We start from the raw sequence: 25,450 nt of genomic DNA, 5'->3' as shown, positions 1-25,450 counted from the left end.
TTAACGATCAAATTGACAATGAAATCGGCCCAAATCCAGAGCTGTCAGAGGAGCCGAGAGCTGTCAGATGAGCCCAATTTCACTAGCTGTAAAGGATAAACTGGAACCTCTTGTCATTTAAAAAAAAAAAAAAAAAAAACCAAACGTTTCAAATGTTAAAATTAAAATGTAACATTTATGCCAATCGATCTGTGAAATTTAGTGACAAAATTGGCAGCCTGCTCTAGCATAAAAACAGTTTGAGTCTTGCATTTCACATAGGGGGATGGGATTTCCTCAAGAGAGACTTAATGTGCCTGCGGTGGGCTCTGGCTGAGCGAGCGTGGCTGTCCTCGCCCGCAAAGCCATGCTGGCGTGCCATTGCACCCGCGCTAATTGTCCCGGTGTTCAGGGGAGTCAATTAAACACCCTGCTTAGATACCGGCAGAGACGTGATCAGATTATGTATTAACAGGTTTACTGCCTACCAGTCAATACCTGATGCTGCCTATATATGTGTTGGGGATTTTTTTCCCCTATAGCTAATGCAAAATAATTCAGTATGGTTTAGCTCATTGTGAAAGAGATTAAGGTCTTGCTGAAAATAATAATTTCTTTTCTGGCCGAAGCAGCTACTCCCTTGACACAACCAAATCCTCTGGCTGTTTTTTCTTGCCCCAAGTCGCGATCAGTTGCTTTTCTTTTTAGCCTCTATCCTTTCCCTGCTCAGGTATATGGTTCAACCCCAGAGTGGGTTGCAGTGGCAGAGCGGGGACAGGATGGGGTGTGTGTAAGTGTAGAGAGAGTTTGTGTTTGCCAACATAGATTTCAGCCCAGAAGGGAACAAATTCAGCTTCTCACATTGTCTCCTTTTGCTGGAGGGGCGAGATGTGCAAGGTGGCTGCTGGGCTGTAACTTTTCACCCTGGATTTGTGTTTGATCGCACAGATGAAGGCCTCCAAGGAGGAAGATTTATCTACATTTAGGAAATTCAGCCCAAGATGCAGGCAGTGAAGATGGAGCAGAAGCTGTGCTGCTGCTCCCAGCTGCCATCCACAGCTTTAAGCACCTTATTTTCCCCAGCCATTGAAAATTGGGGGTCTTGTTGCCCAAGCGGCAAGCTTTAGCCCTGAGTTTGGGGCCACAAAGTGCCGTTCGCACCTGAGAAGCAATTAAATTTTGTAGCTGGTACTTTTCTAGTGTTTAGAAGCTTTTTTTATTTTGTTTTCCTTCTTAGTTATTTTTTCCCCTGACAGTAATTAAAAGTGAAATTGTACATTTCTTGACAGACTCTTGCACATATGGAGAGTTTGCATTTAAACGTGCCTCTTTCAGTCATACAGATTTTGGGTGCTCTTTTTTATTTATTTATTTTCCTCTTTTATTTTTCTCGGCGCTCAGCTTCAGCTGACAATGTAAGTAGCTGCCTGCAGTCTTCCCTCTCCTCTGGAGCCTCATTAGCCTGTTGGCTTCAGGGGCGTAAGTCAGTCCTGGGGTGAGTAGGTTCATCGCCTGTTGAATTCGTTTGGCTAAGACCAGCAATGGAGTAATTAATGACAAGATCTGCATATTGAATGGAAGCGGTAAATTAGTGTAACTTGCACAGATTGGCACTCGGCCAGCTTACAAAGTAGCTGTAACTTCACGAAAGGCTGGAGGAGGAAAAGCTGGAGGAGGAGGAGGAGAAAGGAAGATGTAAATGAAATTAGGCCTCCCAACCCTATTACCCTTTTGTTTGTTGTTATTTCTCTCTTATGTCCTTAAGCATAGAAGTTACCTCCTCTTCAACTGATGCTGCTGCAGATGTGCAGAGACGGCTTTAGCTTATCCCTCCTTGTGGCAGGCTCTCAGTGCCCTAACAGGGAAGTTTTCTCAGCTTCTCAAGAATAAACTTAAAGAAAATGGTGCAGAAGACGGTCTGAGTGTGGGAATGAACTCACAGCCTCCTTGCCCAGATGCCTTGGAGACATTTCAGTTCACACGAATGTCCTAAAAATAAATGTATTTGGAATTTAAAAGGAATTACCCAGTCTGTACTCTTAACAAAGACACGAGTGTGATTTTGCAACAAGACCACCATCTTCTTCAGAAACTGTCAGACATTTAATGCGCAGGAGGGAAGAAAATGACAATGACGTTAGGAAGTATTTCACCTCACCTGTTTCTTACCTGAGAACTAATCTTGTGTTTGTTCGGTTTATCACTTGGAGTCCCCTTGCTTTGCATCCCTTTCCTCTTCTTCAGCTGCTTAGGCTTTAAGAGTAAAGATTGCCATAAAACAAGGTAGGAAGGAGCCTGGCAGTGCTGTGCTTCCAAAGGTCTTTGAAGATTTGCAGAGGGTATACCTGTGCGCTGTGTTGAGATGTCCCAAGGATGCTCTCAGGACTGTATAGGCAACACGTGTGTGGCTTGGGTGCTGCAGTAGGTGACCTTGCAAAGCCTGTGGCATCTCACTTTTGGGCAGCATCTGGCCAGATGTGCCAGGACAGGCTGCCATATGCCTCTGGGAGACAGTGGTTGTCACCCTGAGCTCATAGCCCAAGCAGGAGTTTTCGCAGCTCCGAGTATGACACAGCAACAATTCTCTTAAAACAAAATTCAAACTCCCAAACAGGAGCACATGTGCTTCCAGGTGGCACTCCTGTCTTCAGATGTTCAAATCGGATTTCTTTCTTGTGAGTGTGCCAAAGGAAAATAAGAAAAAACCCCTTCACTGCCAATGGGGACAACTTTGAACTCTTGCATTCAAGCAATGTTTGTGTTATCCTCCAGAAATACATGGATTAAAGAACATTTTACTGAACTAATCTTTGAATGGTATCTGCTGCCAGACTCTTTTCAAGGTGTGTTGCAAGCAATAATTAAAGATGCAAAGCTTTCAAGGGCAGCTACGTTACCCACTGGAAAACTAAGAGACAATAGGCTGAAGGGAAGTTCAATAACTATAATGAAATAAAATCAAAATAAAGATAATTCATTCAAGTAATTAGAAATAAGTTTGTTGTTTGCATGCCTAGAAGAGCACCGAGGGCAAACCAGCAATGCATTTACTAATGAGAAAATCTCTTATCTTGTAGGTTGTTGGTCTTCTCTTGCCCAACCAGACGCTGGCATCCACTGTGTTTTGGCAGGTAACACTCACCTGAATGGGTGGAGAATGTTATGGAAAGGAAAGGAGCAGTTGAATTTTGTCTAGAAGACAAACTGATACACATGGCTATTCCGCACTGGCAGTGCTTTAGTTAATAGGGAGGTGGTGTGGCTGGACATAGTTAAGGAAAGATTTGGTAGGTCTAGAAGGGGCTGTAAGCAAATTACTGGGTTTGCTTTCCGGCACCTGGCTATTTATGCCATCACAAGGGAGATGCAAAATAGCCTGGGATCTCAAAATCAGCTTTTTGGACCCATTTTGAACAGGTCTAAATGATTGCACATTGTGTACTTCCATGAAGATGTAAGCCCTTAAGCTCATACATCTGCTTCTTTTAAAGACACCGTGTCCAGTAGTTGGGATCTTCCTTGGTGAATTCCTGTTGGAAGTGCAACCTGGGCGCAGGGCTAGGGGTGCAGGAGGCCCTGTGCCTTGGAATTTCAGGAATGTTTTTTGTTTGCAATCTTTTTTGCAATTGCATTGCAAAGCCAAGGACCACTGTGTTCAATGTGCTACAGAAGCTTTGGGGTAAATAAGTCTATGTGTAGGGAGGTATTGGTGTTTTTTCCCATTAAAATTCTGGGAATTAAGAGTAAGGGGAGGAATTGTGCCCATGAATGAGTTATATCCATAGTAAACACACCACTTAAGTATAATTTCAGCACTAACTGAAATGAAAGAACAAGTTATTTTCAGACTTATTTTTAGTTGTGAATGTCTTTTTGTTGTCTAGTGTAAGTGATGATAGAGAATTATGCTGTTAAGAAATATCAAAGCAGAATGGGATCTGCCTAGTACGTTAGAAAGACTGCAGAACTGAGAATATATTGGTATGTGCCAGTAACTTGTGGTCTGGTGTATTTAGCTGTAAGTTGTGCCATGTGGCTTTACCTGCTGGGAGTGGGATAGTGCCTGCAGACACCTGGACTTATTCATATCTTTGGAGGCAACTTACCTCATCTGTTTGTAGACATCTACGATGGAAAGAGTTGGGTTTTGGAGAAGTTGTGTGAGTGAGGAGCAAGCCAGCCCAGATAGCTGGCTTGGGCTGGGGGCCTTGTAAATGGCTTTACATGCGGAGCTGCTATTCCCACCACCACGGCATAGCTGGGAGAAACTGGGCTTTAAAAGGATGGAATAACCCTTTTAAAACTAGAAAGGCTGTTTCAAATGCAGAACCAAAACAAGCCCACTCAAGGAAGAAGCCATAGCAGGCAAGTCCAGCAGTCGCAGCCTTTCTGAACCACTGCTGCTTAATAAGCAGTTCTCAAACTCATCCCTCCACTGTGATGAGCACATGGGTCACCTCTTACTGAAAAATGCAAGTAGAAGGAGTAGCAACCTAGAGAGGCATCACCTAAAAAGCCCAGGAGGGTGTCAGGCAGCCACTTGGGAAGATGGTGGAGTTAATAAATGGGTATTGGGCATGGCTTCAACCTAGACATGACTGAAACTTTAGATTAAGGACAATAAAGGACAAGTATGTCTATATCTCTCTGAAAAGTGGGTAAATAACATAGGATTTAGGGACAGTGCATATTAATGCATTAAACAACACTGGCTCCTATAGCAGCAGGCTTGTGCGGTGCAGCAGTTGTCGCTGATGCCCAGAATGCGCGTGTCTCAGGTTAGCCTAGTCCTGTGGACCTGCTAATGTAGACAGGTGATGTGGGGGTTAAAAAGAACCCTGGAAAACTGAGGCAGATTTCCAGCACCTACTGGCAAGCTGACTTTGTAACTTTTTTTTTTTTTATTATTATGTAAATAAAACAAAGCAAGGTTTGCTAGATCCAGAGTTCCAGGCTAGAGAGCTGGTCAGCAGGAAAAATGTGCTCTTGGGCCACGAACTCAACAATGACTGGGCTAATCCCTGTGTTTTAGTCTCTCATTTCACTCTCTCCTCACCCTCACTTCATTCCTCCTCTTCCATCTTAGTTCAGGCTGCAGCTGTAGAGGAGTCCAGTTCTGACACGCTCTGAACTGAGAACATGGTGTTTTGGGAATGAAAATTTTGTTTATATTGTCAGAAGTTGCTGTGGGTGAAACCACAGCAGAAGCGTGGTGCTACTCATCCCCAGCCTGCTGCTGTGCTGTTTTGGTGACAAATCCCTCTCCAAAACACTATGGACAGAAATACCAGTTTAGTGGCACCCGTATCCATAAGATGGTACATCTAATCTCCTGTTCCTCAGTTGAAGCCTCCTATGACCCTCTGTTTGAGAACCATGGAGCTTAATAAGAGACTGATGAAATGCCTGCTGGGCTTACTGCTACATCTTAACAGCAGTATGGATTTGGTGCTGACAAAAATAAAGACCAATAGCACCAAGGTGTCATGTGGAGGTGGACTGGGCCGGGAAAAGAGTTGCGTGTCAAGCTTATAGGGTAGCAGAACTGCCCTCTGGGCCCTGGGTGCCTTGAGACATCTGTCCCTCACTTCAAAGAGCATTAAATCAGGTATTGGGCCTCCATGAGCCTTTGAAAAGAGGTGGCAAGTTGTGAGCAGGTCCGAAGGGAGATGAATTTTCCTGCTGCACTCCGACGTTTATAGATAATTTTTTTTGTTTGTTTTTTGAAGTTATGTTTATGCCTATCTCTTCTTGTTTCCTCTTTAGTGGTTGAATCAGAGCCACAATGCCTGCGTCAACTATGCAAACCGCAACGCGACAAAGGTGAGGAGACCCAACATATGTGGCACATGCAGTGCGTTAGGTCTGTTTTTACACGGAAACATAAGTCTTGTCTCTTTGTTGTTAATAGAAACTCTGGAGTTGGCACTGTGATGAATTTATAGATTGGCTATTCTCCTGTGTAGGCTTGCATTTTAAGCCTTAGCTGTAAATGGCATGAGGATCTCAAAATCACTCGAGGCACATAAGTAATGCTCAGTGCCTTTGGGCTGCACTAGTATATAGGTCTAACTGGTATGAAATGGTTTAATTCCAAGTGTAAATGAGCACAAAGCAAATGGTGTCTGGTTTTTTGGAGAGCAGAAAGTGGCTCCGTGATCATACTGCTGTCTCCTGAGGACTTTATAGGCACTACTAGCAGTGCTGCTGGGAAGTGTTGGGGCTGTTCCTGCTCTCTTCCATCGCTTTAGCCTTCATTCATCCTGTGTGGGGATGTGGGAAGCTCAAGATGGGAAGCAGAGTTGGAAACCAGCCAGCTCATGGAGATAACATGTGAAAGACAAGTAATGTGGAGAGTTTGGGGTTCATCACAAGTGTATAAGAATGCTAATTTTGTACCATTTGCTGAATTTCATTTACATACTTCCTTTAAGCTGCTATTATTATAATTTTCTGATGCCAATTAATTTTCCATTCCCTTTAACCTTGCTCATGAGGCTACAATTTTCCTTGCTTTTGCCGCTGCGAGATGACAGACCGTGTGTCACAGAACAATATGACAAAATTAAACCTGTCTCTGGATTAAAACAAATAAAACAAAAGCAAAACAAACAAAAAAAGCTTGGTTGCATTTTAATAACCAGAAGTTTGTTTATTGAAAATATGTTTTGTTTTTCTTTCCAAAGCCTTCTCCGACATCCAAGTTCATCCAGGGCTACTTGGGAGCTGTCATAAGTGCTGTCTCAATAGCAGTGGGTAACGCTTTATATATTTCACTACCGAGTAACTGCTCCCTTACAGTAGTACTGCAGTGCTTTTGAAATGTTTGTTTGAATTGCCAAGCATGTTTATCTTTTAATTGATGGAATTCATTCTACATAACCAGAAAATATTTTAACTGCGAGGTGTTTCTGTCCCTGCATGCCTAAACTTTTCAACAGAAGGAGACTTCTAGTGCTGATGGCTTCCAGCACATCCTGCGCCATGCACTGCCTGCGTCTCTGCACTGTGGCATTGCTACTGGGTGGACTCAAATTATCCACACGTACATTAATTCATGGTAAATTAGCCTAGTCTGAGTTAAGAGAGTGACTTTGGGGCTGCAGAGTGATAGTGTGACAGCTGACATGCTGAACAGAGGCAGGCTTTTGGAGATACTCTCCTGTTGGGTCAGGACCTCGGACTGAAAGAACCGCAGTGCTCAAAATGACATTTCATGGGGGAACAGTGTTCAAGCTGGAAACGGTGTTCAAGTAGTATCTGAAATAGTCCGTAAGAGAGGAACTTTTAATGTTGCTGAAGTTGTGGTCTTGTGGTGCAGTCATCAGGCTTTTAATACTCGGATTCCCTGGAAACAAGTACATCTGCATGCAGGGTCAGCTAATTCCCAAGGAGGCAGGTATATTTTTCAGTAGCAACCTGGGGAAGTTTTTTACTCTGGATTTTCAGATAAGCCTCTGAAACGTATGGTTGTACCTTTTCTGCTGGAATATTAAAGAAGTTTGTATTTTTTTCCCTCTGGCCAAGACTTTTTTCCTTTTTCTCAAGCCACAGACATCCTTTTCCAGGCATTTTTTCTGCAGACAGTGCCATAGGAGGGGATCAGCACTCAGCCTGCTCACCACACTGGTTATACCCAAGTTCCCCAATTCACCTTCTGGAAAAAACTGCATGGGCTTGTTTAGATTTCTTTACAAGGTAAAATGTTTGTCTAGACAGATTCAGGATTGTTAGGAGAACTGTGGAGGCAGAAGCTCCTGGCTGGGAACTGGCAATGAGCAGTTTGGCAGATTGTGTCCACAGTGGACGGCAAAAACTCTGCAGAATATCTGTGTTCTTGTGCGGCAGCCAGGCAGCTTTGCAAGGGGAGTAGAGTTAGTGAAGTGCCTTGCAGTTTTGATGGAAACTGTCTGTTTTATTGGATACGCTTCTGCTTGATAGTTTTCTGTGTTGCTGGCTTGGCTTGCTCACTGGTTGCTGAACTTCTCTTCTGTATCACCTGTATTATCCCTTCACTGCAGAATTAACCCAGACTGCACACAGACCAGCAGTGTGTAAGCACTGGTGTGAGCTCCCGTGCTTCCTAACCCCATGGAGATGTGTCCACACCAGCTCCACACTTTTGCAGCTGATGTACTACCTGAGTCCCCATCCCACCGACCTCGATGCTTTGGTTAGCAGCCATTCTCTGTCTGCTGTTTCCCAGTCTAGCATGGGAGATCTTGACTGTCCTCCTCAGTCCTTAATTTTTTCCACCTTGTGAATTAGTAAAGTGAAGCTCTTCAGCTTGATGTGCTGCCGCCGCTCACAACCTGCCTTCCAGCCCTCAGCACAGCTGCAACAGAGAGATGATGATGGCTCCATGTTGTTGGCATTAATGCTCCTCTCCATTTTGGCAACAGGGGCAGATAGAGGGCAGGAGACACGGAGAAGTGATGTTGGCAGAGTTTTGTCACCCCGAGAAGCTGACAGGCTTTGGTAAGGAAACCACTTGGGCGGCAAGCTGAGGTGTCCAGGTTGGGACAGCTGGTGCAGGTCCTTAAAATCTCTGGTTTCTCCTAGGCTGACCACAAAGGAGCTGAAGCAGAAAGATAAGTTCATAGTGCAGAAATGACAATTAGTGGTGCTGTGAGAAGCACTCGTTCTCTGAAGCAGTGTGAAAAGCTACACCAAGACTTCTAGATGAAAGAACTTCAAGGAAAGCAGCAGTGGCCTGCTGTTACTGCAGTGTGGCTGTCACCGCTGGTGACACATGGGTGTTCATCAGTCTGCTGGTGGTAGATCAGCTCTTTGTCCCGTGGTGGTTTGTACCTGTTAGTTGTACTGCTTACTCCCTGGTGGTGGTGAAGGAGCTGATGGTCTGTGCAGATCAACGAGCTTTGAATAAATGCAGCAACTGAAATTATGCTGGGATTTACCTGTCCACATAACTTGTAGGTGCATCTCCAGCAGGAGCCCCAGTGCCTGGTTATCTTGCACACCTTGGCTGTCCATCATGGCAGAGCTTTAAAAGCACTACAAGGAAAGATGATGCCACAGTACTCTATACTTAGAGCATTTGTAGCTTGTGCAAGAGGAACTCTTCCTTCAGTGATATGGATGCTGAGAGGGTGTTTCTGCCTTCTTATCTAAGGGCCATGATGGCCCCACCAGATTGGGCTTACACTGGGATGCCCTTAGTGTGTGTGAGGAGTGCCGTGAGTTCTGTAATAGCAGTGGTTTTGTGGATGTGGTGCTCTGAGGGTCACAATATTGTTATGGGGAAGGCAGGAACTTTCCTTAGACCCATTGATGTCATTGGGGGATCAGGGAAGTGCAACAGCCGTCATAGATGCTTTCTCCTTCCTGATCTTGGAAGGAGGTCTTCTTCCAAGTAGAGCATGCTATGGCAGATACAGTGTGCGAAAATGAGATGAAGTTGCTGTGCACTGATGTCCCTGTAGTGTCCCCTGTAGACGAGCTGCTGGGGACACTACTGGTGTGTGTGTTACCACAGAGTAGCTTGTTTCCTGATAATCTGTAGCAGTACTTACTGCATGCTGGATTCCCAATGCAGAGCAGCCCAGAGAAAATCCTGCAGAGCAGGGAGTGATTTTTGTATAGTAAATATCTAGATTAATAACCAGAATCTCCTTCGGGGGGTTTTTTTGTGATTTTGTTTTTCTTTTTTTTTAAATGGTGGTGACAGATAATACAGAAATAGCCCTGAGGTTCATTACATTGGCTTGTAAGGCCTCAGCTCTCATTAACTGCTCTCTGCTGTCAGTTAGCAGCAAATCACCTCCCAGTGTGAGCCTATTAGGACCAGATGACCTGAAAACAAGTGCCACTGCCTCCAGTGGTCTGCTGAGACCCAGTATTAATTAAAGTGAGCCCCTTCCATGTTTGCAGTTGGCAAGCGACACGGGAAGAAGGCGCACAAAATGACAGATCAGTTGACTTGTAATTGTGCTTCCCATCATCTTCACCCTCCGTGTCTTTATCTAACAAGAGGGACAAACAAATTGCTTTCTGACGCGTACGGTAGAGCAGATTTTAGCTTTATGCTTCTTGCAATTAAACTAGAAGTCTTAGCAAATCTTTGCAAATAACCACATCCCTTTCCCGTTTTAGAGAGAGGAATTGCTGTCAGAGAGATGCGATGCTTCTCCGATCCGGTGCTACATCTGGGACCCCTGATTTGCAGCCTTTTGGGATGAGTTTTTGCAGGAATCAATGTTCTTTTCTTCAATATTCCAACATTTTTCCTCAATATTTCTTTTTTTCCCCACCTACTCCCAGCCCTACCCCTTTCACAGCGTAGCTTCATGCAAGAAAAGCTATACCAGTTCCAGAATTTTATCTGTCCTCCCATGCAGCACTGAGGTGAAGCAATCACTTGGCATATGGCTGAAAAAGACATCAGAAGGGATAATGCTAAGACTGAGTGTGGGGAAAAAGGTGAAAACGCTGATACAACAGATCTCTTCCCTCTCTAACATCTTACATGACACTTCTGCACCATTTCTGCCGCCAGGCACACGCTGAGACCTGGGCTACCCGCTCCGCACCTGCCTGCGACATTCCTGAGCTTTGCTTGCGGCGGACAGTATGTTTAGAGGAGTCTGATTACCGTTAAGTAACCTAGATCTGTTTCTCCTTCTGCGATTGTAGTTTATTTTTATCACATTCTCCATATACCAGCCTCCCTCCTGCCTTTTCTTTTGATTACTCTCGTTTTACTGCTTTTCTGAACATGGAGTGGTAATTGTTATTTAATTTTTGTAAATAGAGTGGATTCCTGTGATTAGGCCTTATTTTCTGATATCTGGCTGCTGTTCATAATGATGGTATATGAAGCACAATTAATACCAACTGGTTTTCCTATAGCAAGGAAAACAAAGGCAGAGTAGTAAAAAGACTTGAGAAAGATCAAGCATATTTTAAATGCTTGGGGCTTTTTTTCCCCCCAAATATTCTAGTGCCAAGAGCTATACCAATTGGAAGGTTTGTAATTATACAAAACTTTCCAGCAGACACACACACACACACTTGCTCTGCTAATTTTGTCACGCTTTTAAAAGGTTAAAAAAGCTACATAATCAAACTCAATTTTATTATTAATAACTGGTTTTCTACATATTTTATAAGTAGGTTTCTTAATTTCAGATCCAAACTCAACTTGCTACTGCATTGCTGATCCCTTTTGCTTCAGACTCAGCTCTTCAGTACTGTGGCCTTAGACTGTACCTTCAGTTTGAGGTCAGAAGTGATTCTTGCAGCTGTAATTAAGTGCCTGAAAATTAAATCAGATCCAGAGAAGGGCTGTGAGCAGCCGCCCTCTGGTTTCTGGGTTGTCACTGGTGCTGAGACCTGCAGACTGGAGACCATTGGTGTTAGTCCAGGGGTTGCCTCTCACGTGGAGCCCATCGTGGTGAGCCTTTGGGTTTCTCTGTACATTCTCCTTGAAGCATCTCACAGCAGTGGTGTTACTGCCATGGGTTTCAGTAGTCTTTGGATCAGAGCTTCGTACATCAGGTTTTTAATTTCCATGATCACGGCTGCCAAGACCAGCTCCAAATCTTGCTCCTTGTGATACTGAAGACCCTGTGCAGACACTCCTAGGGGTTCCTCTCTTTTGCCAGTATCATTTGGCCATGTTTCTGACATCTCCCAGTAAGCAGTGTATTGTTGCTCAGCGTGGTGCTCAGGTCATTAGCTCGTTGTCCATCTGTTGTCCGCTCCATGTACCCTGGAGGTGCCACATACATGGTACTGCTGGCATTGCCCTCCCCTGTTGACAGGATGGGCTCTAATTAGAGCGCAGCAAGCCTGGCAGGCATACTGAGTGTGTTTTACATATACAGGTATGTGTAACTTAACCAGGAAACATCTGTTGTGACTGTCTAGGCATCATGGCACTGCCCTTCCCCTGTGTGATAGGGATCTAATTCTGCTCTGATGAAAGGGGAAGCAAAACCACATGTGTGAGATCAGGCACCTTTTAAGTGGCGGGATGGTGGAGTTTGCCCCAGTTAAAAAGTAGCCAGGCTCCCTCCTTTGCCTTTCAAATATACCAAGGTTTGTAACTTCTAACAAGGTTTTTATTAAGTGCAAGTTTGGGATTTATGCTCTTGTCAGCACAGAGGCAAATAAGTACGTTGTTCTCACTTAGCAACCTGAGCTAAATTCTGACAAAAGTAGGTGTTTTGTCGTCTTTTGTATAAGAGAGAGAGATGCCATGTCCTGTAACCATGACTGCCAGCCAGGCTGTATATTATGTATTGATCTATACACTTAAAATGGACCGGCTCAGAACTTAAACGTTTCCTTTTGGCTTACCTTACTGGGTAACCTTGGGTTAAAAAAATCAGGTGATTAATGCCATTAATAACTTTAGTGTTGATCAGCTACTAATGAGTCATCTTGGAGTCACTGCCGGTCGCGGCGTACAGGAGAGTGTTTAAAGCATCTCTGTACAGACAGACCCAGGTCTTTTCATTTTAAAAGTGCCTTCTTGCTTCCTGACCCTAAATCCTGACCCTGGACAAGCCAGTGGAGGTAGGGAACTGGTGCCAGTATGGCTTACTGGTGCTCTGGCTTACTGTATGGTGTTGCACCTGGTGCTTTCATGAACTGTGAAAGCATATGGACTTAGATGTGAATATGTATAAAACCAAACTAGGTTAAAACTGGAGAGAAGCAAGACAGTTTTAATGACCTAATCTGGTTTGCTGAGGTATCCCATGATACTTTATTTCCTTGGAAAACTACAAGGGAAACAAACATTCCTGCTAATCTGGAGCTTTGTACAGAGCAGTTTTAGGACCCCTGATACTCTTGATCTTGGTTTGTGGGTTTGGATATGTTTTCATCCAGCGAGCTGCTGCAGCAGTTGGATATATTGCCTCCCTTTCAGCGGTTTGTCACCCTTCTTGACCCTACTGTGGCTGTGCAGAAATGGAGTGTGCGAGTGCTCCTTGGCCTTGGGCAAAGAAAAAGGTGGCTGAGGTGAGTCTGTGGTTGCAACCAGCATTGCCAAGGTAGAGGTTAGTCCTTCCAGCTGCTCCAGCCTGTGTTGAAGGCTAGTGCCTGCACAAGCCCACAACAGGAGTTCAAAGGAGAAACCAGCAACAATCTGCTAAAGTTAAATGCAACTAAATCCCTTGGACAGGAGCAAAGGGCAGAGCTCTCGCTCTGGAGTAATGCATGTGCTGCAGTAACCTTCAGCACGCTGTATGAGAGCCCCTGCAAGTCTTTGGGGAGGCTGGGCTTAGTTCTCAGCTCTGTTGCACAGTTGGGAAATGGAGACAGGAGCTACATGACTTGGTGTCCGGACTGATGTAGGAAGCTCTTCAGGGCAGAAACTAAAACCTAGCTGCTCCAGGGTTCCAATTCCTGCTCTTGCAGTGAGAAATCACTTCTCTCTGATGCAGGTGTCTTGGTAAGTTATCCTGGGGCAACTTTCTTCTGCACAGAAACCTTGGTGATGTCATTTCCAAGAAAATGCAGCTTTTGGGGGACTCCTGTAGTTACTGCAGGGTTTCTGCAGAGCTTCTGAATAGACTGTAATTTGTCTTTGAGATTTTGGGTTATATTCCTACAGGGTTTGTAGATTATAATTCACTCGGGAATCTCAGCCACAGTTGGAACTGGTCAAGCACAGAGGTTACAAAAAAACCTATAACCGCTAATTTTTATATTTAGCTGGTTCAGTAAAAAAAAGTTGTGTAGGAGTCTAATCAGCAAAGCTCAGTGTGGGTCTGAGAGATCAGAGTAAAGCAGAGGCTGTTTCTGGGCAAATAGGCATAGCAAAAATGGTATTTTTAAACAAACTGGATTTCCCCCCCCAAAAAAGTTAACATTTTGCAAAATCAAAATGTGCTTTGTCTTGAAAACATCCCTCACAACCCAAGACATTCTCACAACCACAGAAAGACTGGCAGAAAGATCTTATTTTTCTTCTCCTAAGGAAGCTGAGACATGAAAGCTGTTCAAGTCCATTATCGCTGTAAAATAATATTAGCGTTGTAATGGTTGTGTCACCACAGCCAGCTTTGGCAATACCTGCCCTTCAGCCCTGGCTCCTGCAGCTCAGCGAACTGTATCGCTGATACCATTTACAAGGCATATGTTTGCTCCAATACGCAGATTTTAAAATCTTCTGACTCTGGGGAGTGAGAATAATAAAAAGTTACTTTTACAGCTCTGTCCTTTAAAAGAAAGCCAGGTGATGCGTGAGAGTGTCTAACCAAAGCTAGAAGGAGAATCTGAATATTTAATTAGTTTAATGACAACTCTGATTTATCTTATAAAATTCATGAGTAATAAAAAAACAAACCAGGATCTTGATTTCCCCCCCCCTCCCCCCCGCCATGTTCAGGAAGGACATGAGCTTGTTGGACCAAGTGTTCGGTCTCTACTGTGTTCTCCACTGCATGTGACTCGGGACAGGGAGAGAATCCTTGCACATAGTGCTCCGGGGCAGCAACCCTGCTCCTTCCCGTACCATCTGTGCCACTAGCCACATGTTGTTCCTCCTTTCCCGCTCCCATTGCACACAACTCACACACACACACACATATGCAATTTTTCACTCTCTTCTCTAGGTGGAGGTGCCCCTGTGGTTTTTTCTAATCCCAGCTCCTTCTTCCTGATAATTGTTTGTGAGCCGTGTGGAGCGGCAGCATTGACAGCCTGTGAATTTGGTGTGATGCCCGTAATCAGCTTGTGAGACAGTGCAGGAGGCCACCCACTGCCCTCAGGACTATCTGCCACTTAGGGCGGTCAAGAAACACTTAGAAGCTGAAGGAAGTCGGTGCAAAGTAGGACGAGGGATGGGAGGGGATGGAGCATGGCCGGGCACCTTCTCAGAGGTGAACTGTTGTGGGGAGCCAGGAGCAGGAGGAAAGTCACAGTAGATTGGAGGAGCTGGTGATAAACTTTTGTTTGCTGGTTGAAGTTTTTAAATGGAGCGGTGCCCAGCTCTAAACTCTGGATACCTGTGCTGAAAAGCTGCCTGTGCTCTAATGATTCACAGATACCAAGTCCAGATACCAGAAGACAGCAGAAGGGAGTGGTGTGATCACTCAGACTGGAAATCCAGCCCGGTGATTCCTCCATTAAGCACATAACTCACTGGAGCTGTAGCAGCCGTTTTCCAAAGGCACAGCCCCAAGCCTTTGGTGTAGTGGAGGCAAAGATGTGGTATGCACTGAGAAGGTACCCAGTGCCCATCACCCTGCCTCTGGGCTCCTGAGTGCGTGGCAGCATCGCTGACTGCCACCTTCCAAACTCTGCAGCGTTTTCTCTCATTTCACTGGTGTGTCTTCATTTCCAGCAAATTTGTTCTGATCTGTGCCTTTTCTTTATGCCCCAGCCCAGTCCCAAGCACCTAGGTGTGGTGTTGCCTCTGGGCAGGATCCAGATGCAGAGAAAACTTGATCATAAAACAATCCACCTCTTGTCTTGGGCATGGGGCCCCTGCTGTCCTCCTTTCTCCATCATCTGCCAAATCAAGTTTGTCTCATCAGCATTAATCCTCTCTTGTCCTACTCGTCTCTCTCCTGCAATCTCGCTGCTTTCACGAGATTACACCATTTTCTTCCACTGAAGCATCCAACCGTGGGGCTATTGCAGTCATCCCTTCTGCAGTCATCTTGGGCATCACTCAAGTTCCCTCCTTTCCTTACTCTTTCTTCTCTCTAACATCCTTCTCCACTCAGATTGTTATTGCTTCCCCTTCCCTTACACTTATCCATTCTGTTCTCCTTGACTTGGTAAAGCTCCAGTTGGTAAACAGCCCAGTTTTCCATCTCTCTGCCTCCATCTTCACCTCTCAGCCCTAATGAATGATTTTTTTTCCTTCCATCTCCTAATGCTCTTTTCTTCAGTTCGGCTGTATGGAACTCATCAGATCCAATTAGTGTTCTAATTCAGCAATCTGGTGATATGAGGGCTGAAGGATGAGCTGCTTTGGAGCCATTCCTTCCTTCGATGTTGACTTTCTAGGTCACTTGGAGCATCCAGCTCCAACTGCAATAGTCAGGATTGCCCCAATGCTACTAGAACCTGGGAAAGTACAATCCCGTAAATCAGTGGAGATCTCACCAACGCTGTTAATGAAGTCTAGAGAGCTGCTCAGCAATGTTTAGGTGGTGTTGTCTACCAGCTGATGTCCACCTGGCTTGCTGGACTCCTAATATTCCTTTATTAAAAAAAAAATCCCTCTCAAAATTCAGTGAAATAACTGGTGATATATTTACTGCTCTATAACTGGTTTAATAGGTGTAGGGTTAGACTTTCACCAAAAGGCTCAGTTGTTGCCAACTTCAGGCATTCAAAAGCCATCTCTCAGGTTTCAAAAATCCTAGTAGTCATAAAAGAAAAATAAAAAGGATTTTTTCAAAAATTCCTGTGGTTTTAAAATTCATGTCTTGGTGGACATGAGGTCAGAACTTAGAAATCAATAAGGAAGAGAAAAGGAAACAGAAATCTTGGTTTATTGTTATGCAGTCACTGTGACAGTGTCTGATGGTATGGCTTCAGGTACAGCAGCATCATACCTCTGTCCTTCTAAAATAATGTTGATGCTGAAAGCAAAATAAATAGGAGGAATTATCAGCACTTGAAGAAAAGGGAGTGAGTGAGGAAGGGCAGAGTGCTGCCGGAGGCATAGTAGAGCTGTGAGTAAGGTTGCTCTCTCATTGATAGCGTTCGGCCCTGGTTTTGTGTTGCAGGAGGGTAGCACCTGTTGTGGTGTAATGTGTCCTCCATGCCCAGTTTCCCCTAGCTTGTTGGGATGCTTTGTCAGCCAGGTTGAAGAAGTGCTCTGGAGAAAGAAACCTCAGAAAAACAGGCAATTTGTAAAAAGCTGGATTTAACCCCTAGTCTGAGTCACAGTGCAGGAATATCCCAAACCAGTACTGCACTGAAACCAGTACTGCAAATCAGTGCCCAGGGCTCCCACTGCACTTGTCTTGCCTGAGTTGAGACGTCACCAGTGTAGATATCTTCATCTGAGCTGCGTGCCTGGACTCCTTTGATAGTCAGCTGGGATGAATGGGAACTGTTGGAGGCATTTCATGTGAGCACCTGTAAATGTCTGTCTTGGGAAGAAAATAAAAACCCTTAAAAAGGCTCATTTCTCTGTGCTGGGCTGCAAAAGGAGCCTGTAGGATGAGAAGAAGCAGCTTCAAGTTGTGGCAGGGGAGGCTTAGATTGGATATTAGGAAAATGTCTTCACTGAAAGGGTTGTCAAGCACTGGAACAGGCTGCCTGGGGATGGGTGGGAGTCACTGTCCCTGAGGGTGTTCAAAAAACACATAGCTGTGGTGCTTGGGGACATGGTTCAGTGGTGGCCTTGGCAGTGCTGGGTTAACGGTTGGACTCAATGATCTTAAAGGTCTTTTCCAACCTAAATAATTCTGTGATTTTATGATTCCACCATGTTTGGTGTGATGAATCCCACCTGACTCTCTGTTACGTGTTTGTACAGCGCCAGTGTTGTAGATCCCAGATCTGTGACTCAGGCTGTAGGCAGGGTGATGATAATAATACTCCTGCGGTTGTTTTCTTAGTGATGAATTTGCCTTGACAGTCAATGTTTTTTGGCCATCCTCTAGGAATTAAACTTACTGAGCTGTCCTTGTTGATGGCCCTTTTGCTTACAGTGGTCTGATGCTGAGGAGTACCTGCTCATTGTTGGATGCTCTCCTTGACCAGTTTCCCCTCATCCTGTTTCATGGACCTGCAGGAAAGAGTTCACAGATTGGCTAAAGCAATTTCAAAACTGTAAAAAATAAACCCTCATTAGTTCCCTAAATCTAGTCCTCGTGTTGGGAATTTGGGAGATTTGATTTTAAATCTGTAGCAACATTTAATTTCATAGTCACAGCAGGGTGGTCGCTCTAAGTGGAGGAGCGAGTTCATCTGCAGCACCAAATTGAATCTGAAAGTAAAATGCTTTTATTACCACTAGCCTCACAGCGGTGTCTCTCCCAGACTCATCTTTTTTGTTTCAAAAGCTGCTGCTCTTCCACTTCACGGTCAAATCCTTCCATCAAACCTACATACAAGCAGAGGCCGCAAACCCTACAGAATTTGTCATCCACACAGATGAACTGCATCCAGGCTATAAATACCTGAATCCATGGGGCAGTACCAGCAAAGCCAGGCTTAGGAGGTGTCTTACCTTTACTCTTGAAGCCACACATTTTAGATTGCTTTACAGTTTCTGGAAGCATTCAGATTTTGCAAATATGCATCCCAGCACTTGGGAAATGCAAAAAAAAAAAAATCAGACATTTTTGAGGGGGAAAAAGATTAAGACAAACCCCTCATTTTTACCAGACTAAGAAGAACCACCGTGGTTCTTTTGGGCTCAGCGCTAGAGTCACGGTGACCAAGAAGAGGAGGAAAGGTTTGTGCCTGGGGGTCTTGGTGAAAGCCTTGTGGGGCTCTGGAAACACTCCATGGGTTTTGAAAACCAGCACTCTACATATGCAGGTCTTACCCAGCAGTTGTGCTTCTCAACATCTTCCCCTCAGCCTCCAAAAAGACGAGATGCACTGCGGATGCATGTATAATGTAGCAACTTGTAAAATATGTTCTCCTATGCTTTTCTTTTATTTTATTTTCTTTTTTTTAAAAAAAAAAAAAAAAGCCCCCAAATCACTATTTGCTGGCAGCTTTTTGGCTTTGGCTGATTTTTTTTTAAATTTTGCTGCACATTTGGCTGAAAAATTTTTGGCCAGGCATTGCTAAAGACTTCCCTTTTCAGCCTAAAATTCCCGGTTTGGGGCTGTTGGGTTTTGTTTGCGTGTTTGGGATTTTTCAGATGAAGAAGAGAAAATATTGTGAGGGAAAGTAATTTGAAGACAAAAGTCATTCCCTGTGAATAGGTTTGTTTAATTAATAACCCCAGTTCTGCTTGAAACAAAATTTGATGGAAATTCTCTGACTATCACTACTATCCAACCACACTGAGACTTACGAGGCAGCAACTCTCCTCCGTGCTGTTTATATTAACATACGCAATGACTTAGATCCTTGAAAAACTGTGGAGAGCTCTGCATTATTCAAGTGTTGGAGGAGTCAACAAAAAAATCATCCATGGTTATAATAAACTGCCTGCTATCTGTTGTTTCCATTAATAGCTCCTTTGTGGCCCAAATGTTTGCATTAGAGTGGGGTGGTGTAGTTTGCACAGACCCTGGGAGGAGGAATGAATTGTATTGGGCCAACCATCGCCACTGGTATTTTTTTTTTTCCTAGCTGGAACTAGGAAAGGAGAGGACTAGGAAAAAACTGGAGAGGACTCCCAGCCCCACTGATTTTGTACTGGATGGGGAAAATGCTAGTAAACTGGGTAAAAATGAAACTAGGGGCATTTCCAGAAGGACTGAACAGCATTGCTGTGGTTTCTAGCTTGTGTTCTACCAACCAACGGTTGGGTTCAACCCTTCATTTAAACCCAATGGTTGGGTTCAACTCAACAGCAGGGTTCAACTCAACAGTTGGGTTCAACCCTTCAATTGAATAAAGGGTTGAACGCAGCACAGCTAAACCCTGCAGTGTGTGTGTGGGGGGTGTTGGTTCTCAAATGCTTCTGCATGGGGAGAGACCCTAATCTGTCCCCCTGAAGAACTCTGCTGCTGTCTGCAAGCTGTGGCATCTGCTCTGTTCCTTTTAGCTAAATGTTAATGCTTCTCTGTTTTGTTTTTGTTTTTTTTCTATTCGAAGGTGGGCCTTAATGTTCTGGTTCAGAGAGCAAACAAGTTTACCCCTGCCACTCGTCTCTTGATCCAGAGGTTTGTGCCATTCCCTGCTGTCGGTAAGAAAGAATGCCTTTTCTCTATATTCAAAGTGCTGGGTGTAAACCTATGGGTGGCTAAAAGCCACTGGGATGGACACCTAACTCCTGCCTATCTGCTTTACTCTATCGCTGCTACCCTCTGTGGTGGGTCCCTGAGTCAGTGTAGACAGCGATGGGGTGATGCAAAGCAACATTTTGGTAGGAAAACGATGCAAAGCTGCTGGCAGAGACAGCTCACGAGGCTTTATCAAGTTGCACTTTCCACTTTCAAGCAGTTTAAGAAGTGATTAGCATTGACTGGTCCTCATCTGCCCAAATCTGAGAGCATTTAATTTGCAAGATCTGGTTTGAATCAAGTCAAATGTTCAAATAAGCGGTAGCATTAGGGGGTTTTTACAATAAAAATGCAATTAAATGCTTCTACTCCATATATACAGATTTTTAAGAGCCAATGATTAAAAGAAGACCAAAGTGTGTGAACAATTAAGACTGCTGCTGGCTTGTTGGAGCACAAAATAAACCCTTCTGCATTTTATCAGTTAACTGCTCAGTGTCTGAGGTGAGGGACACACTGGACTCAGCCTTTGCTGAAGCCTGTGGTTACAATGTTCAGCGAATGATGAGTTATTTTAGCTGTGAAGAAATCACCGGTGACACTAGTGTAATTTTTTATATAAGCTTGGCTGTTTATAAAGATGGTGCAGAAATTGTCCAAGCATGGAGGAAATGAGTAAAAAAAAGTGGGTTTGCTTGCTGTTGCAAGTCCCTTTTCAACTCTGTTAATGCAAAACTGTCCTTTATGCTTTTTCTTTTGCTGTGCAAGGGCCATGTCCTCAGAGCTTCACTTGAGGATGCTGAGCCTTTTTACCTAGCTATTCTCTCAGTTTCTCCAGCCTTTCTGCTCCTTTTTTCACAGAGACTGGTTGCTCTGACACTTCAGTTCCCAAGTTGCTGTGTTTTATTTCCCTTTTCTGCCAGAAAAACAGCTGCTTGCCCTGTGTGCGGAGCAGGGGGTGCTGGGGACTGTGGTCTGTAGGTTGCACTCAGTCTTGTTTCTGAGCACTTTGCTTGTACATAGGGGATCTGTGGATGTTGTTATTTTTTTTCTGGAACTTCCCTGGAATATAATTTTAGAGGCTTTCAGCTTTCTTTTGATTTTTATAACCAAGAGGGTACTAGAGGTAAGCACAAGACCTGTGAGACAGCTCTGAGGCTGGGTTTGTCAGAGATGCACGCGGGAAGTCTTTGCTGCCGGGTTGATCTCTTTTCATACCAAGGTGTAAGGAGAAAGAGGTTGCACTTGTGTTGGCATTGATTGAGGAGCCGTAATTAATTTGTTTAGCTTGCAATTAATTCTCTAGTTCTTATTTTATTGGTGTACTGTCGTGCTTCATTATGTGCCAGGACATCAGGAATCCTCCCACTAATTGCTGTTTTGTGGTTTTGAAAGCTGCGAGTTACGGGTTTTCAGACCTGGACAAACTGTTTAATTAAGATGCATCTTCCCATTGCTTGTGAACCACAGCCCCCAGGAAAAGGGCAGAATTTTGCATTTTCTACATGAAAAGCCAGATGTAAGCTAGTGTAAAGCTTTTGCTCCGCTACCATTAAGCAGCTTTCCCCTGGCCCACCCTTGCCTCCCTCTCACACTGGCCTTGGCTGAGCTATGCTTGTTGATAGCAGCTGGAAAACTAGAGATATGCATCAAAGCTTTATGGTCTCTCATCCTAAGGGGTCATGAGAGATGGAGACTTGGGGAAGTGCAGCTACTGCTTGGGTAGAAGGCAACCAGACTCCTAGGAGAGATGTTCATAAAGCCTTTTGTAAAGCTTTGGGAAGCTGGGGTAGGCTGGGAAAGCTGGTCTGTGGGTCTTGCTGCCCTCAGAGGTGCTCTGCATGTTCTGTCTGTCTTCTGTGGGTCATGTAACTGTTGGGTTTGCTTGATAAACTAAACCATATCTGTAGAAATGCTGCCTGTAGGGCATATTTAACAAAAGGTGATTCCTCCTTGAAATCCCACTTTCACTATGGGACCCTGAGATGAGTACAGGGCATGGGGGTGTATCTGCAGGGGCTTCCAGACCTCACTTGTGATAACAAACTGTGGACAGTAGGTAGCTGTCCCAGGCTCTGATCCCCATGTTGTGGTTGGTGGGACTGGAGCAGGGTGCTAGGAGGTTGGGCTGTCCCCTTGCTCTCCCCCAAAGGTAGTTTGTAGTAGCTGAAAATCACAAGTTGTCCTAAAAAATACTCCCCAGCCCCAGGAGATGGATCCAGGAAACCAAGCCAGGTGGAACACCTCATGGAAATGGCCAAGGCTCTGCATAGCCAGTGGCAGGCTTGATGTACAAGGGACTCGTGCTTGGTGTTGGCCACCCTGGAGCATCACCTGAGTGGTGAAGTTGTTCTTCATGAAGAGAACAGGAGTGGGGAAGGAGTGCATCAGCACTGTGTTCTGGAGAGCCATGATCCCTGAATTTGAGCAAGAAAGAGCTTGACCCTCTCTCAGAGTGTAGGTGGTGAAGGATATCAATGCCATGGGTTACTGCAGGAAATCAAATTTACTCTTTCCTTCCCAAGCACTGGGTGTGGATAGCTGTCACGAAGGTAAGAGGTGTCGCTGGTGGTGATGTGCTTTATACTGGAGATGTACATGGCTAAAAAACCCACAGAAAACCCCAAAGGTATATCTCAAACTTGATCCTAAGGAAGTTAAAGCTGGTAGAAGGATATTTGTTGGAGGGAAGGGAGGTGAGGAGGATGAAGGATTTCTTCCCCTTGGATGTTTTTTTTTTAGGTAGGGTTAAAATCGTTAAATGTGATTAGGCGGTGCACAAGGACGTATATAGTGTGTGGAGGACACCTTTATTTAGAAAGAATATATATACACGTAGAAGTAGGGTAGTGGATTGCTTTTGTGTCTGAACCAGTTTCCAATATGTCACTAAGTGTTTTCACAGAAGTAGTTTCCAGGCTATATTACCACAATTTCTTTCCAGATTCTGAAAATCAAATTGTCCACACGTATATTTATTCATTTTCATTCCCCTCTCTATTTGAATTGTCCATAAAATCCAAGTTTACCCATAATTAACAGCATTTTCTGTTTTCTCAGAAAGCTGAATAGGAGCAGCTAAGACAGTTGATTGTCTCAGACAAATGGGCTGGAATCAGGTTTTGAATCTGGGAAGTGGTCAGTGAAATCCTAATAGGATCCAGAGACTTGGAGAAGCATCTAACTGTGGCGGGAGCTTCAGGTTTGGACACTCCATCATGAGTCTTTCAAGAGCCTTGTGCCGGTGCATCCCGATTTGGCCAGAGCATCTCTTCTGGCGTATTTTTATATTTTCAGTCTTGACTGATAGCTAGAAGGATGGGGCATGTGTTAAAAAAAGGGGGGTGGGGGCTCAACTTGCTTTAAATGAAATGCTTCTTTTCTTTTTTATCTTGGATTAAGGAGCTGAAGGGTTGGTAACACAGATATTTTGATAGATGGAAAGAGTGGTCCGGTAGTTTGAATATTAAAGAGAGAGACAGAGTGTGCGTGTGTGTATGTTCCTCTTATTCTCAAGTGTAAGGAGAATTTGTCACCACAAATCATCCTTGATTGCAGAGAGCTGCATTTGTATAGGGCTCACCCACCCACCACCCTCAAAAAATTAGACATTTGTTATATGACATGAATTGAGATTAATTAGTGAATATTAACCCATCAAGAAGTACAGAAACACATTTTTGGAAGCAGTGGTACTTGCAGTGGGTTTGTATTAGTTCTGGCTGGAAAGTTTGCAACAAAATGTAGGGGGGGAGTTTGCTGGAAAGTGGCAGTTTATCAAAACCAAAACTTTTGCAGTGAGTAACAGCTTTTCCTTGGAAGAACTTAAGAAGTGCCTGGGCCCAGGAGAGGAGCTGCACCTGGGAAGAGTGTTTCTCAACCCCAACTCTTAACATGTTACTTGAGGAGCAGAATTTGGGGTTGTCTCTATCTGGTCTCGCACCTATTGGAGAGAGTCCAGAGGGGACCACGGGGATGGTCAGAGGCTGGAGCAGCTCTGCTGTGGGGACAGGATGGGAGAGTTGGGGGGGTTCAGCCTGGAGAAGGGAAGGCTGCGGGGAGACCTTAGAGCATCTCCCAGTACCTAAAGGGGCCTCCAGAAAAGCTGGAGAGGGGCTTTTCACAAGGGCATGTAGTGGTAGGACAAGGGGGAATGGCCTTAGGCTGAAAGAGGGGAGGATTTAGTTTAGATATAAGGGTGAAATTCTTCCCTGTGAGGGTGGCGAGGCGCTGGCACAGGCTGCCCAGAGCAGCTGTGGATGTCCCGTCCCTGGCAGTGTCCAAGGCCAGGCTGGACGGGGCTTGGAGCAACCTGGACTGGTGGGAGGGGTCCCTGCCCGTGGCAGGGGGTGGGACTGGGTGGGCTTTAAGGTCCCTTCCAACCCAAACCGTGCTGTGATTTTGTGATCTTGAGAAGACTACAAAAGCCACAGGCTGGGCAAGGGGGGAGTTGTCAGAAAAGGTTCCAGACCTGCTTTCACCTTTGCCATGAATGCAGAGCTGAGATCTGAGAAATGTCTGTTGGAAGCCAGAGATGTCCAAAACATTGCTGGTTTGTGTCATAGTCCAGAAAAATATCATTAAAGCAAAGAAATGGGTTTATAAGTCTAGAAAATAGGCCCATAGAGTCATTTGACCCTGAAACATGTGAAATAGAGGCAAATAGTCAGTAGGACCCTCACTAATGGGATATGTGGCTGTGGAAGCAACCCAACCTTGTCTTATTTGATTAAAAAAAATATAATAATTCTATCCTCTTAAGAGCTCAGATCTAAGCAGTCCTTCATAGCTCAGTGAAATCCCTTGGAGTGTGTTTCCATCATACCTGCTAAAATCTGTTATTTAAGAAGAATTTGTCTGCTGTCTTAGTGAGTTAAGACCAGCTCTGGGATGTACCGTCAGAAGAGGCAGCTGTCAATCAGCAGTGCCTGGTTGGCCAAGACCAAGTGGCAGCCCTGTGCAAGAACCTGTTTTGACTCAGTAGATCAGAATGTTGGGTGAAGGATCAGTATGGAAGGTGGGAGCATGTGCAAACACCAGCATCTGGAAACACTGGTATTTGTTTGCATCAGTATGTTTCTGATTGTGGCAGCAGATCCCTTTGCAAGTAAAAGAAAATGTTCTTGGTTATTATTCTCCTCTTAAGAGTCACATCTTTGTCTTGATGTAAGAGTGGCTCCTTGACTTGCAGAAACTTCTTGGCAGATTGATGCAAGCAAAGCTGAATGGTTGTCACGGCGAACAGAAGCCTGCCATTTGGTATTGACCAGGGCTGCATTGCTAATCATCGTGCTTTTCTCATCCTCAGCTAGTGCCAATATCTGCAATGTTGTCCTGATGAGGCACACAGAACTGGAAGAAGGAATTGACGTCTTGGACAATAACGGAAACATTGTTGGGTCTTCTAGAATTGCTGCAAAACATGTATGTACCTGCGATGTCCCTGGTGAGCACTTGGGTGAGCTTGTACACAACTGGCTTTTAGCTTCAACATGCCACAGATGTAAGAATCAATGACTTGAAGGAGCTAGGAATAGATGAGCTTTACCTATCATGCAGGAAGAATGAAGTGGCAAAACTTAATGCCTGCATTGTGCCCACATGTGCAGTTATGTAGTCAC

General features: G+C 44.6%; 1 protein-coding gene across 2 annotated transcripts in view; it reads left to right on the top strand.

The window, feature by feature from the left end:
• The window catches only part of SFXN5 (sideroflexin 5), a 107,106-nt gene that overhangs the window by 44,770 nt on the left and 36,886 nt on the right, over positions 1-25,450 (top strand). For both annotated transcript variants that reach the window (XM_055697932.1, XM_055697940.1), the window contains 5 exons: positions 3,057-3,110; positions 5,746-5,802; positions 6,666-6,731; positions 19,702-19,792; positions 25,138-25,253. In XM_055697932.1, coding sequence (XP_055553907.1) covers positions 3,057-3,110; positions 5,746-5,802; positions 6,666-6,731; positions 19,702-19,792; positions 25,138-25,253 — 384 coding nt within the window. The remainder of the gene's footprint in view (positions 1-3,056; positions 3,111-5,745; positions 5,803-6,665; positions 6,732-19,701; positions 19,793-25,137; positions 25,254-25,450) is intronic.

Source organism: Falco cherrug, chromosome 1 (genome assembly GCF_023634085.1).
Source record: "Falco cherrug isolate bFalChe1 chromosome 1, bFalChe1.pri, whole genome shotgun sequence".
Classification (NCBI taxonomy): Eukaryota; Metazoa; Chordata; class Aves; order Falconiformes; family Falconidae; genus Falco; species Falco cherrug.
The sequence above is the reverse complement of the archived record's forward strand: the minus strand, read 5'-3'. Positions and strand labels throughout refer to the sequence as shown.